The 13358-nt window shown below is 42.9% G+C and overlaps 2 protein-coding genes across 8 annotated transcripts in view; one reads left to right on the top strand and one right to left on the bottom strand.

Moving 5' to 3' along the window:
* Positions 1-13358, bottom strand: part of DRG1 (developmentally regulated GTP binding protein 1) — a 165524-nt gene that overhangs the window by 20618 nt on the left and 131548 nt on the right. The gene's annotated exons all lie outside the window — the stretch shown is intronic.
* The window catches only part of PATZ1 (POZ/BTB and AT hook containing zinc finger 1), a gene marked incomplete at its 5' end in the record, with an annotated part of 32194 nt that overhangs the window by 2851 nt on the left and 15985 nt on the right, over positions 1-13358 (top strand). For all 7 annotated transcript variants that reach the window (XM_080986269.1, XM_080986267.1, XM_080986265.1 and 4 more), the window contains one exon: positions 7420-7483. In XM_080986269.1, coding sequence (XP_080842395.1) covers positions 7420-7483 — 64 coding nt within the window. The remainder of the gene's footprint in view (positions 1-7419; positions 7484-13358) is intronic.

Genomic DNA, 13358 nt, shown 5'->3' with positions numbered 1-13358 from the left:
GATATTTCTGGGCTACGACTTGCATCAGCCCTAGCCAGTGCAAACACGCTGCCATCAACCCCAGCATCTGGCTGTGGTGCCTGGGGCTGATGGGAGCTGTAGACCAAAACATCTGGAGAGGTACCTGTTTTGTTTCTGGCTATAGTTCAATAATCACTTCTGCAAATGGACCTGAACTGTTGTTTAATTAAAAGATCAGCAGACAAAACTTGCAATGGCAGCATTTTGCTTAAGATAACTTCAGGTGTAAGCAAAAGGTTGTGTTTCCCCCCACTGAAACTGGACTGACACTTAAAAAAATCAAAACCCATAACTTTTTTAATGATCTTTAAGGTTCGGAGATTACTATTATTATATTTGATTAATTAATCGCCTTCTAAACCATCATCTCAAGGCGATCTGCATTTAAGATAATTAAAAACAGTTAAAAACACAGAACAGCAGATAAGAACAAGACCCTAACATAAAAAGAACCCTCCTGGGTTGTCCTGTTCTCACATATCCTTCTGGGAAGCCACTATCCCATTTGTGATTCCCAGCAAGTGGCATTCAGAGGCATACAGAAGTAATAGAATCACAGAACTGTAGAGTTGGAAGTAACCCTGAAGATCTAGTCCAACCCCCGCAGTACAGGAATATGTACCGGTAGTTGTCCCTTACAGGCCGTGCTTTTCCCCCAGGGGGTATTCAATAGTATGCAGTATCAGCACATCTTTTTAATTGTTAAAAAGTGTGGCACTTTTTCTACAATAAAAAAAAAACAGTGCACAGAGATCAAACCTGAAACCTTGACATTATTAGCACCTTGCTCTAACTAAAGGAGCATTTTCCGTTGGGTGGATTTAAAAGTAAAGATTGATCTATGCCCTAACCACTTGGGGCACAAAATGTTGACAGGCGTTTTGCTGAATCAACCAGGTGTGCACACTGATTTGGGCTGCAACTCTCAACCTGCCTTCTTCCACTGAACCCAGTGAAGTTTCCTGGTGACCAAGTAAACATAGGAGTGAGTGGAACTCCAGCCCTAAATGCACTTTCTGTGAAACAAATCACAGTGAGTTCAGGAGAACTGATTAACATTGTACACAGGTTGTACGTTGACAATATTATTATTATTATTATCATCATCATCATTATTATTAACCAGAGGTTCTTGGGATCATACCCACAGGCTGGAAGTAAATTCATTTGATACAAATGGAAGTTACTTTTGAGTAAATATGGTTAAGATCGGGGTGTTATATTCCTTTCAAATAATAATAATACTTGTACGAAGCAAGGTACATTTAAAACCAGGGTATTTAAAGTCTTTGAACACCCATCTTTATTTAGAGGTAAGATTTTTCTGGGATTGTTTCTGTTTGAAACTTATTTGTGAAAGCATGTACGTAATACTTTTAGGCTGGAGGCAAATAAAACTTAATTTCCTCTTCGTTTGTGAGGAAATTTAGTAACAGAAATTTGGCAGCAACTGCATTATGGACAATTTATGTCTTTCTAAAAAAGCACCACACTCCTGGTTTTCAGAAATGTTGACTGCTCAAGATTATGGTAATTTAAGAAAGGAGGATTTTCAGCTTTTTAGATTGCTTTCTGTAGGTGTGCCTTTTTACAGCACCTTGATATGCAGATGTTTAGCAGAGAAGCATACTTCTCTTTGTTGTGCAAAGTGCTACCTGTTGATTTCAAACATCAACATGTTTGTTTTTTTCCCCTTAGTTAGTTGAAAATATACAGAAGAAAGGCACATTACATCCTACAGGTCCCTTTCTGAAAAAGAGAAGTGCGTTTGCAGGAATTATAAACAACCACTTAAAGACTTTTCTGATGGTTCATAAAGTTCCCCCTCTGTTTTAATTACTTGTATACACCATTATAGAAGAGGTGTCGCCTTTCTTTCCCCACTCCCCCCAAAATTGATTCCCTGCCATTTGAGGGAGAGGCTTTGGGAAGGAGGTCTATTAGCGCACGCCCCCTAAAAAAGAAAAGAAAAGAAAAATAGGCAAGGCATTGCAAAAGGGCAATTCTTAGCAGACTACAAGGAAGGCTTCAGTTCTGCAGATTCCCTTGGCAGGAACCTCAAATAAAATAAGGGGAATTTGCTTCTCAACAAGGGGGCCGGGTAAGATTTTTGCATATGCAAAAGTCCCTTTGGGTTCAGTGGTGCTTATCGCCATGTAAGTGGATATAAGAAGGCAGCCTCAAACTTGTATAATAAATGGACTAGAATTTATTGATTCAGGGGAAAGCTTGACTTTTCATTGCTGTACTGTTCTTTCCATACTTGCCCAGAAGCATCAACACCCCCCCCCCGTCGAAATAGTGTGTTTTTTGCCTAAGCTTTCCCTGGCCTGCAAAGTTGGGCCCTGTTATCCCCAAATTTCTGTTTTAATAATGCTGTTTTTATGTTGAATGATCTGGTTTTATCATTGTTTATAGTATTGCTTCTAATGTGCTTTTGCATACCTCTTATGGGATTTTTCAACATTAAACAATTTAGAAATGTTTTTAGAAGTACTGTAATATAATAATTAGCAAAAATAAATAAATAGCTGTGGTTCCTGCATTGCAGGAGCTTGGTCTAGATAAGCCTTTTGAGTCCCTTCCACCTCCGCAATTCTGTAATTCTATGAAATAAGTTAGCAAACCGGCTTTCGGTGGGACTTGCTCCCAGGTATGGGTGCGTTGAAGGTTTTAAAAGCCTATTTCAGCATTCACAGTGGCTCTTCAAACGAGGGGCTGATTGGGGGGGGGGAGCTGGAGGAGCCTTGGATCACAGGGGCGCATTTCAGGCCCAAACCAGACCCTCCGGTTGGGCTACTTCAGCTCACCTGCCTTTCCCATCAGGTTGAGCAGCTTAACTGGGGATCTGCCCTATCTGCTCGCTTTCCTGTAGGGTGAATTCTGCTGAGCTGCATGTAATTGGCTGAGGACAGAAAAGCCGTTGTGAGAAGACAGAGAGGGGGAGATAATCTCATTCCAAGCAGCTTTTGGTCTCAGACAATGCCGAGCTTTCTTCCCACCAGGAAAAACAGGCAGCGTTTTGGGATCTACTTTGGCGACGCTAGGAAAACAGACCGGACATTATCACCAGTGGGGGGTGGGTGTCAAAGTTCTATAGAACAACCTCCCCCAACCTAATGTTTTCCAGATGTTTTGGACTACAACTGCATACAGGCTGGGCCTGGTGGGAGTTGTGGACCCAAACATTGGTAGGGCCCCAGGTTTTAGGGAGAAGGCTGCTGTATCATGGAGGTTGAGGTCCTCTCTGCCTTGGGATTGTGTCCAAGCAGTGTTAGAAACTCAGATATAAAAGGTAGGTGCCAAATGGCTCCTTAAAGCAAGGTTACAGTCTCCAAAACGGAATGTCTAGTTGCCATTTTGGGGCGTCTTATTTTTCTTTTTTTATATATATATAATTTTAATTAATTTCAACATACCAATTATTATACATTCCACAGAACTTCACATCTTATACAATCTTTTTGGACTTCCATCAGCACCTCTGATGGTCCACCATTTTTATCATTTCTTCTGCATTTCTTAAATTCCTATTGCCTTTAATTATCTTAACTCACGATCCACCTCTTTAACATTTTTGCAATAATTCAAATAATTTACCTCACAAAACTTCTTGCAAACCTACAAACGTAATCTGGTCATCACAATTACTTTTCAAATAGTCGGTAAATTTACACCAGTCTTCTGTGAATCTCTGGTCCCGCAGGTTTCGAATTCTTCCGGTTAGTTTATCCAATTCTGCATAGTCCATCAATTTCATCCTCCATTCTTTTTTTGTCGGTAATTCTTCTTGCTTCCATTTTTCTGCCAATAATATTCTTGCTGCTGTCATTGGGCGTCTTATTTTTCAATTTGACTGTGATTGCTTCTCAGTTAAACATCTGGCTAGCTGAGATGACAACCTTGAGCTAGGTTAAGAACTTTGAGAACTTAAAGAACAAAAGTCATTCGATCCAGAGACAGTCCACATATATATTGGCCCATTCCGACCTCTTTTTCTTAGTGGTGACTGCTCCTGCTCAGGCTGCACAGAAAAAGCATTTTGGTTCCCGAAATTCGTTCCATTAGTACATATAAAATATCAGATAGAATTCTACAGGATGTGGTATTAGTGTGTGAAAACAGTCCAGATTCAGTGATCTCCCAGCAAGCAGCTCTTGATGCTGGAGATTAGGGCTGTGTTATAAATTGATGTATCGCCTGATACTGGGTTTTAGATCAAATCGCGATAACCGTTTTTTTTAAAAAGCGACTTCGCAATTTATCACATGTTGTGTGTGTGGTGTTCAAAAATCACAATATTGGAAAAACCAGGAAGCCGATGCTTCTTCCTGTGTGTGCAGCCCTTGCTAACTCGCACCTCAGCCAGCTCTTCCCTGTCTCCTGCAGCAGCAAGATATAGCTATAAATTACTATTCAAACATCGACCAGCAGATATCACCAAACAGAGCTTTGAGAACCAGTTAACTCCCAGTCTCCCCAGCCATCCAAACGGCAAGCAGGGACTTCTTCCCTCAAGGCTCTTGCTTAAAGGCACCAGGCTGGTAGTTGGCTTAGAGAAAGCCTGCAGGTTCAGACTTCTGGAGCCCTTCCCCCCCCATAAAACCATAAACTTAAAAAAAACCAGTCAGACACCTCCCTTTGACATTTGACCCTCTTTCATTTTCCCCTCCATCTGTGTGTGTGTGTGTGTGTACAGTGGTACCTCTGGTTACGAACTTAATTCATTCCGGAGGACCGTTCTTAACCTGAGGTACCACTTTAGCTAATGGGGCCTCCCGCTGCCACCGCCGCGCGATTTCTGTTCTCATCCTGAGGTAAAGTGCTTAACCCGAGGTACTATTTCCGGGTTAGCAGACTCTGTAGCCTGAAGTGTTTGTAACCTGAGGTGTTTGTAACCCAAGGTACCACTGTACTGCTTGTGGGTGTGCAAGTGTCTACGTGTGTCTCCCTCCCTGCTCCCATTGGTGGTATTTTTTGGTGAAGCAGCAGCAACCAGCATCAAAAAGCACTGGGTTGTTTATTATTATTATTATTATTATTATTATTATTAACCCAGCCAACACTTCACACTTCGTTTTCTGTAAGCGGCAGCCAGCCCCTTCTTAAAACTGTACTGCTTGGGGGGGGGTGATTGTGTCTCCCTGTTGGTGTGCCCAACTGATGCTTCGTTTGGAGCTATGGCACTATTGCAAGAAGCAGAGAGGCTTATTTAACACTATTTTTTAGCCCCATGTTTCTTTAGCTCAATCTGCCCTGCAGTGCTTCGCTTGCGCTCTCTCTCAACTCTTTCCCTTCTGAGTTGCTTCCTTCCTTGCTCCATGAACGAGCCCCAGTCATAGCAGTCAACTTTTCCCTTTTCTTGCGAGGAATCCTATTCGGAATAAGGGAATTTCCCTTCAAAAAAGGGAAAAGTTGACAGCTATGGCCCCAGTTCTTCCCTGCTTTTCTCTCTCTCTCTCTCTCTCTCTCTCTCTCTCTCTCTCTCTCGTCTTATAAATTGCTTCAGAATAAAAGGGGGGAAACACCCAGTGTTTGTTGTGTGTGCCTTTCTTTTGGGGCAGAAGCAGCCCACAGGTTTCTTACTAATCCAGCCTACGCTGTCAGCCCATGTTAACTCTGCGAGTCTTTGGCTCCCCCTCCCCAGTCGCAAGCAGGAGGGAAATACAGCCTTGAGATGCTTGTTGGCTTGCAAGTTGCTCCAGAGTAAAAGAAAAACACACACACACCCTGCTCCGCCATTTGAACCTCTTCTGTGTCTTCCTCCACCTCTCTATGCTCCCCACTTTCTCCTATATGGCTATGCCAAGCGTGGACATTGATGAATGCCCTCTGATGGCAGGGGGGAGGCAATGTTGAAGGGGCTTGCAAAGAAGTTTTTTGCTATCCCAGGAACAAGTGTGGCATTTGAAAGTGTGTTCAGCACAGCTGACAACGTTCTTCAAATACAAAGGGCATCTCTATTGGCAGAGAACGCCAAAACGCAAATTTCCTTTAATAATTTCTGTTCTGTAAAATTTTACCCACCCTTTCTGGTTTGGCCTGGTTTATAAAAAAAATGCAGATTTTCCTGACAATAAAAATATATAATTTGTTTATAATTTGTTCTGTTAAAATGTATCCGTTCCGTTCCTTCTATTTTGGCCTGGTTTTGAAAAGAAAATTAACAAACAATCAAATGAACTGGTGTTGTGGGATGTATACATTCAACTAAGACTCCATAATATTTGAATATTTGAATATCTAAAAGTGTGACACTGACTTTGCTATTTTCTTGTTTAGTAATGTAATCAAATTTTTAGGGAACCTTTGATATCTATGCTACTAATTACGTCTACAGATTTAATTTTAGAGAAAATGTGCTATTTAAACATTATTAGTACAGTAGTTCTATAACATAACAGTTGTAACAATATGTTAAAGTAAAAAATTATCGGTTTTAGGCTTGGACCCATAAGTAGTAGCAGTTGCCAGGACATTACCATTTTCACCTCTACATAGCTCCAGCCTTATTTCAGATATTGTGATATATCACAATGTTTAACTGGTGATGTATCATGATGTTGAAAACCAGGTATCTCCCAGCCCTACTGGAGATGTCAGGTGCCATCCAGGTGCCCAGGGATCTTCACTTGGTCACAAGTGGTTGATAGCCGGGTGCAAAATGTGCCTGGCAAATTTCAAACACTGTCCACCAAGGGTTAGTCATGGGAAAAGACCTATGAGAAATATGTTGAGATCTTGTCTACCTACGTATGCATATTTGGGCGCCCTACTGAGTTTGGTGTGAGATTCACTCTCCATAACTCTACTATGTTTGCAACCTTCTTGATGTCCAACTTGAATCCCATTGGTTTCTGTGGAGCAATTAAATCAGTGGTTCCCAAACTGTCCGCCATGTGGAACGCCCTCGCAACTGATGTCAAACAGATAAACAAGTATCTGGCTTTTAGAAGACATCTGAAGGCAGCCCTGTATAGGAAAAATTTTAATGTTTGATATTATATTGCGTTTCTATATTTTGTTCGTGCGATGGAAGTGTAAATGACTACCAGACTTTGAAAAGCTGGTATCACTGGATCAAATTCAGCAATTTTGTTGAATCAAACTAAATAGTTTTAACTGGATTTGGAACAAATGTGCAGTTAATTCTTACTGTTCTGAATTTGATTGTGTTGTTATTATCTTCCTTATTGGGTCGTGTGAACCGCTATTCTGAAAAAGGCTTTGTTTTTATAGGTTAGGGGGTGCTGGGGATGACTTTAAAGAACCAAGGGGGGGATGGTGGCCCGAAAATGTTTGGGAACCACCAATCTAGAAAACCTCTGTTGTGTTTGGTTACAATAGATGCTGCAGACCTAACTCCAGCTTATCTCTCTTTTCGTCCCCTTTCTCAAGGCCTGACCATCTGAACGGGCACATCAAACAAGTGCACACGTCAGAGAGACCTCACAAATGTCAGGTAGGAACTACTGGATGGAGGAGGGTATGTGATGATGGGGAGGAAGCCTCTGAAGAAGGTGGTGGAGATGCAAGCCTTCTTCTGTACACCTGGAATTTACCGTGCTCCTTGTAAACTTATTCTAGAGACACTCCGCTCCTTCCCCCCCTTCCCACCACCCTCTTCCCAATGTCATCTGCTTCTCCTCCCCTCCCTCATATGGTCTCTCCTCTTCCTGCCCCTCCATCTCATCCCTACCTTTGTAGTGTTTGTCTCCGCTCTGCTCGCCCTAGGCGATCAACCTTTTCTCTCTGCAATCAGCCTTTTCTCTCTTCGTCCTGCCTGCCCGTCAACAGGTGGGCTCTCAAGGTCCCTCCTTGATTTTAGGGAAATTCCAGTTAGCTACTGAACACATTTTTTGTGGGTTCCTCCCCCCACCTTTGAACATCGCACTGAGCAAAATTGGAAGCTCCCCCCACCCTTTTCTCTTTTTTTTTTTCCCTAGCAAGGGGACACACAGAGCATTGCTCAAATTCAACTCTGACACGGCTTTGGGGAAGGTGGGGTGGGGCTGTTTCTTCTTCCTTCCTTTCCCAGTTAACGTAACTGTTTCTGTTTGGATTTGAAGAACAATAAACACCCCTGGAGTTGCTGCAGGGAGGAGGCAAGCTCCTTGCGGGGAGGGGGCAACTCCAAAACCCAGCTAAGGCTTAAGACACGATGGGCGTTCAAGCTGGTTATCGTTTCTGCTAGCTGCTCTACCTGTGACCTGATTGAGCTGGACTGCTCCAATGGCCTCTGCCAACCTACTCCTTTCTGAGTGGTAAAAAGATGATCACATACGAGACAGGCATGTTGGCTTGCTTGCTTGTTTCGTGAAATTTATGCACTGCTCGAACGTCAAAAGAGAAAAGCCAACCTCAAAGCAGTTTATGAAACAATAAAACTATCAGTTAAAAGAACTCTTTAGAACATCCAAAAGCTAAAATCAGTGATTAAGCTCAAAATAGATTAAAACATACTTCAGTGTTCTGTTTCTGGATGGCGCTTGCCTGAACAAAAATGTTTTTAGCATGCTCAGGAAAGAGCACAGCAAAGGCACCTGCCTGGTGTCAATAGGCAGGGGGTTCCAAAGTGTAAGCACACAAAAAATGATTTCTCACAGATGCAGAATGTGTCTTATGTGGCACCTATAATGGTGCCAGTTTCACTGATAGAAACAGGTGGATGTATATGAGATAAGGCAATCTTGCAGGTAAACCTGTCCCAAGTTGTTGAGGGCTTTAAATGCTAACAGTAATGCCTTGAATTTGGCCTGGTAGCAAATTGTACAGCAGGTGCAGATCTCTGAGCCCAGGTGGTATACGCTGACATGACCTCACTCCTGTCAGCAATTGCGCTGCAGCATTTGGCACTAACTGCAGCTTCCGGATCAAGCGCAAGGAAAGCCCCGCATAGAGCGCATCGCAGTACAGTGGTACCTTGGGTTACATACGCTTCAGGTTACAGATTCCGCTAACCCAGAAATAGTGCTTCAGGTTAAGAACTTTGCTTCAGGATGAGAACAGAAATCGTGCAGCAGCGGTGCAGCAGCAGCGGGAGGCCCCATTAGCTAAGGTGGTGCTTCAGGTTAAGAACAGTTTCAGGTTAAGAACGGACCTCCGGAACGAATTAAGTACGTAACCAGAGGTACCACTGTAATCCAGTGCTGAAGTCAACGCATGAACTACTGTGGCAAAATATTGATATCACTGCTTTTACTCTTTTTCTCTTGGGGGCGTGGGATGTGATCTTTAATGCTGTGGCATGTTTTGCTGTGAGTTCCTCATATAAACTTAATATATTTTAAATCACCATCTGTGAGGATTCTGCTGAAGCAGATGTCACCGGGTGGGGGGGAGGGGAATGCAGATGCGAGGGTTGAGCCCAGCCATTTTGTCAGTGTATGATCTGCTTCTTTGTAAAGCTGGGGCTTGTTTAAAAAAAAAAAATTAATAGCAGCAGCTACAATGCAAACTTTGGAAAAGAGAGGGGGAGAGAGAAGGCACCCAGAGCTCCTTGCAGAGGGTTCTGTAGTGTGGCCCAGTACAGTCAGTAGTAAGGTGAAGAAAGCTTATGGGTTCCTGCAGAATAAGTGGGGCAGGGGAGCCAAAAATAATGCCAATATATTTCACATCTGGCAAGCATTGCACCCCTTTGGTTTCAGATGGTACATGGGTAGACAAGTCTAAAAAGCCTGGGGCACAAATTTTCACAGCCCTCTAGTGGCTATGGTGACTCATTTACCGGAAGTAATTTACAGTGGTACTGTCAGGGAACTGCCATCCGTGCCGGAGGGAGAGAGCAAGATCCAGAGGGATTCCAGAGAGCGTCCCGGGATTGGGAGAGGCAGCCCATCTTCTGGGGAAGAGAATCAGCATAGCACCAGTGGAGAAGGGGGGCAGATGGGGGAAGCGGCGAGACGGTCCCATGACTCCTTGCCGGGGACCAGCGGGGAGAGTAGGGGTCCTCCGCTGCCTACGCCCTCTCCTTGCGCAGAAGGCTTTCGCGCAGAGAGAGTAGGAGGAGACTAGGCGTCAAAGAGCTTCTTTGCTGAAGAAGTTTAAGAAACGCCCACTGATGGATTCTGCCAGCGATTGAGACAGCCACGGGTGAGTGGCTGTCTGGACAGAAAAGGTTCACTCAGGCAACCCAGCCAGGTGTTTGCACCGGCTTACGCACGAGCAACCCCTAGAACCACTACAGTTACCTTGGGTTACATACGCTTCAGGTTACATACGCTTCAGGTTACAGACTTCGCTAACCCAGAAATAGTACCTCGGGTTAAGAACTTTGCTTCAGGATGAGAACAGAAATCGTGCTCTGCCGGCGCGGCGGCAGCGGGAGGCCCCATTAGCTAAAGTGGTGCTTCGGGTTAAGAACAGTTTCAGGTTAAGAACGGAACTCCGGAACGAATTAAGTACTTAACCCGAGGTACCACTGTATTTAGAGTTAACTCTATATAAATTTATAAGGAACTCACAGCAAAACATGCCACAGGCTTTTTAGACTCGTCTACCCTTGTACTATCTGAAACCAAAGGGGTGCATTGGTTGCCAGATGTGATTCCCCCCTGCCCAGCTCTCCTACCCAGGGTGGATTTGATTTAAATAAAATTGATTTAAATCACGATTTAAATCACTAGTCGGTAAGACTTGATCTAAATCACTAGTCAGTAAGACTTGATTTAAATCTCTCTTTTCTTTTCTTTTTACAGAGAGACTCATTCTTGCCGGTATAATCTTAATATTTACAACCAGAGGAAGGTTTCATTTTTGGAATAATAAATTTTCAGAGTAGTTTTTAGTTATATCAAAAATTACTGATATGGTTATACTGGTAGAAATACATAGAAAGATAATTATGAAATTATTGTGAGGTTTAATAAGTTAACTGTTTATATTTGGACAACTTTTCTGCTGTACTTTATGGGGGGGGAATCGTTTCCTTAATAACAGTTTAAACAATTTATTTAGCTAAAGTAATAACATTATAGCATATGTATCCAAAGTCTGGGCAAAGACACCTGATTTCACCAGGTGCCTCCCTCACCCCTATCCACTGGCTAGCTCTACAATTTGCACCCTACAGTATGGGGGATAAACTGGGTCAACGTAATCCCTTTTCCCCCCACTGTTTTTATTAAAGTCACCCACCCCCCAAATGGTCTTTGTAATCTTAAATATATGTTGCACAACACCCCCTCCCCCCAAAAAACCCTGCAGAAGTTGTGAAGATCTTAGCACCTCAAACATGTAAGATCTTGAAGACAATTGAGCAATTTAACCCCAATTAGATTAAGGGGCTTAAAATAATCTGTGGCAACCATCACCACCCAACCTGGCATCTTCCAGATGTTTTGGAGCCCAAACAGTTTGGGAAGACGATCCATAGCTATCTGTTGGTTAGCATGAGAAAAATATAACTTTTTTCAATTCAGCTGGGAATAAATGATACCTAGCAAGGCATCCTGAAGATCCCATTAAGGGTGTTTTTGGGAATTATTTTTTTAAATACATCTTTTTATATTTGGGTGCATCAGTCTGTATTTATATGACCTGCAAATTTTAATATCATAATTAGCGGTTCTCCTTAGGCTTCAGTCCTGAAGCTGCTCAAGAGCAGATGAATTATTAAGGTGTGGCAAATGGCCAGTAAATTCAAGTTTGTAAACTAAAGGTTGACAACTTATTTAACCAGCCTCTGCTACTGTGCCTTTTAACAGGGGTTTAACATGCAGACGTTATAAAGTGGCTGGGTTCATCTCCATGCTGTGAAAACCTTGCCCTGCTGATTTCTTCAGATGACGCTGCTAACTGTTAAAAGCAGAAGAACTCGGCAGTGGGTGTGTTTTTTTCTGGACAGTTGGCAACTATTTGGGTGCCAACTGACCTTAACCAGCACAGCCCTTATTCTGTTTTAAGATTGCCTTCCATTTCTGAACTGAACCCATCGGATTTCTCAAAAGCATGCAATTCTACCAGTGCCATTGCAAAACAGAGATCCTTCTCTTCTCACCATATTTTTTTAGTTTTTTTTTTTTTTTAGTTTTTATTTACTTATTTATTTATATTTGCCCATCTCCTAACTAGGAGTTAAGTATCTCAATGCAAAAGAATTCATATGGCTGTTGGTTTTTCCTACCCAACACCTTAATTTTACTCCATTCAAGTTTTGATCTGAGATAAATTTATTTCACATGGATTTATTTCTTTAAAAACATTTAAAATATATTTTCACTGTATTTGGCTACCCAGATAGAGCTTTATTAAATGCACGCTGTCTTTTGCGCAGGTGTCTTGAAAAAACAAAGTACAGACAGCTGGGTTTAGCGCTCAAGGCAGGGCACATCCCTTTTGTGCAAATATATAAATCCCCAACAGTTATAATTACAGAGAAATATAACTATGGCAAAGACAACTTTATCTACAGTTGTGCCTGCCTTTTTAAGGGGAAAGTGCTATATGGAATTAGTGTCACTTGTTGTACAAGCACCCATCACCCAGGGCAAGAGTCATATGTCCTGCCCACCTCTCAAATTCGGTTGCGCAGAGGTTCCCAAGCCCTTGGCGCAGAGGGCTTTGCTACTTCAGTAACACAATGAAACTACTATTCAGTTTGCAATGAAACTACTATATAAAATGATGTCCCCACCACCACCACCAGTTTAGCCGTGGTTTCAGTGGAAATCTCTTGAATCAAAGTGGCTTCCGCCAGCAAAGGAGCAACCATGAGCTCACTTTAAGCTCCCAATTCTTCCTTTGTAGCCACGCCAGGATTTGCTCCATAGTTCACTTCATATATGATAATTGGGTGTGGTTTTGGAGAAACAGCCTTTTGAGCCCAATGGAGAGGCCTGGTAGGCCAGAGCTAAGCCACAGGCTGGAGTTTCCCAACCCCAGGACAGGGGTGCCATGTTTGGGAAGGCTGCCATAGAAAGGTTCATTAAGTGAGTCATCATTTAACGATCATCGCCTTGGAGCCCACTTAGTTTCTCGTCAGCACTGGCTCTACAATCCACCATCCATTTCCAGCAGCAAGGTCAAATATATTTTCCTTATCTAATTTTAACTTGGAGCTGGTTCAGGGTCTGGAAGGGCAGTCTTTGCACAGGGAACACCCTCCAGGAACTTGATCTCGCTGCTATTCGTGTTGACACCAGGTGGGACTCAACAGACCAGTTCACCTGGTCACCTTAAGAGCGAGGATGGGCAGAAAGGAAAAGTGCATCAGATGAGTTTTTTCATGGGAGGAGGGGAGGGGGAAATCCAAGGGGTTAATGGGTGTCATCTTCCACTCCATCCCCATCAGTTCCTGGATCTTTTAAAACTCAGCCGCAGAAGGAAAACCTGGAATG

The sequence above is a fragment of the Podarcis pityusensis genome, assembly GCF_964106645.2.
Source record: "Podarcis pityusensis genome assembly, chromosome: 16".
Lineage (NCBI taxonomy): Eukaryota > Metazoa > Chordata > Lepidosauria > Squamata > Lacertidae > Podarcis > Podarcis pityusensis.
Note: the sequence above shows the minus strand (reverse complement) of the source record. Positions and strands in the feature narration are given on the sequence as shown.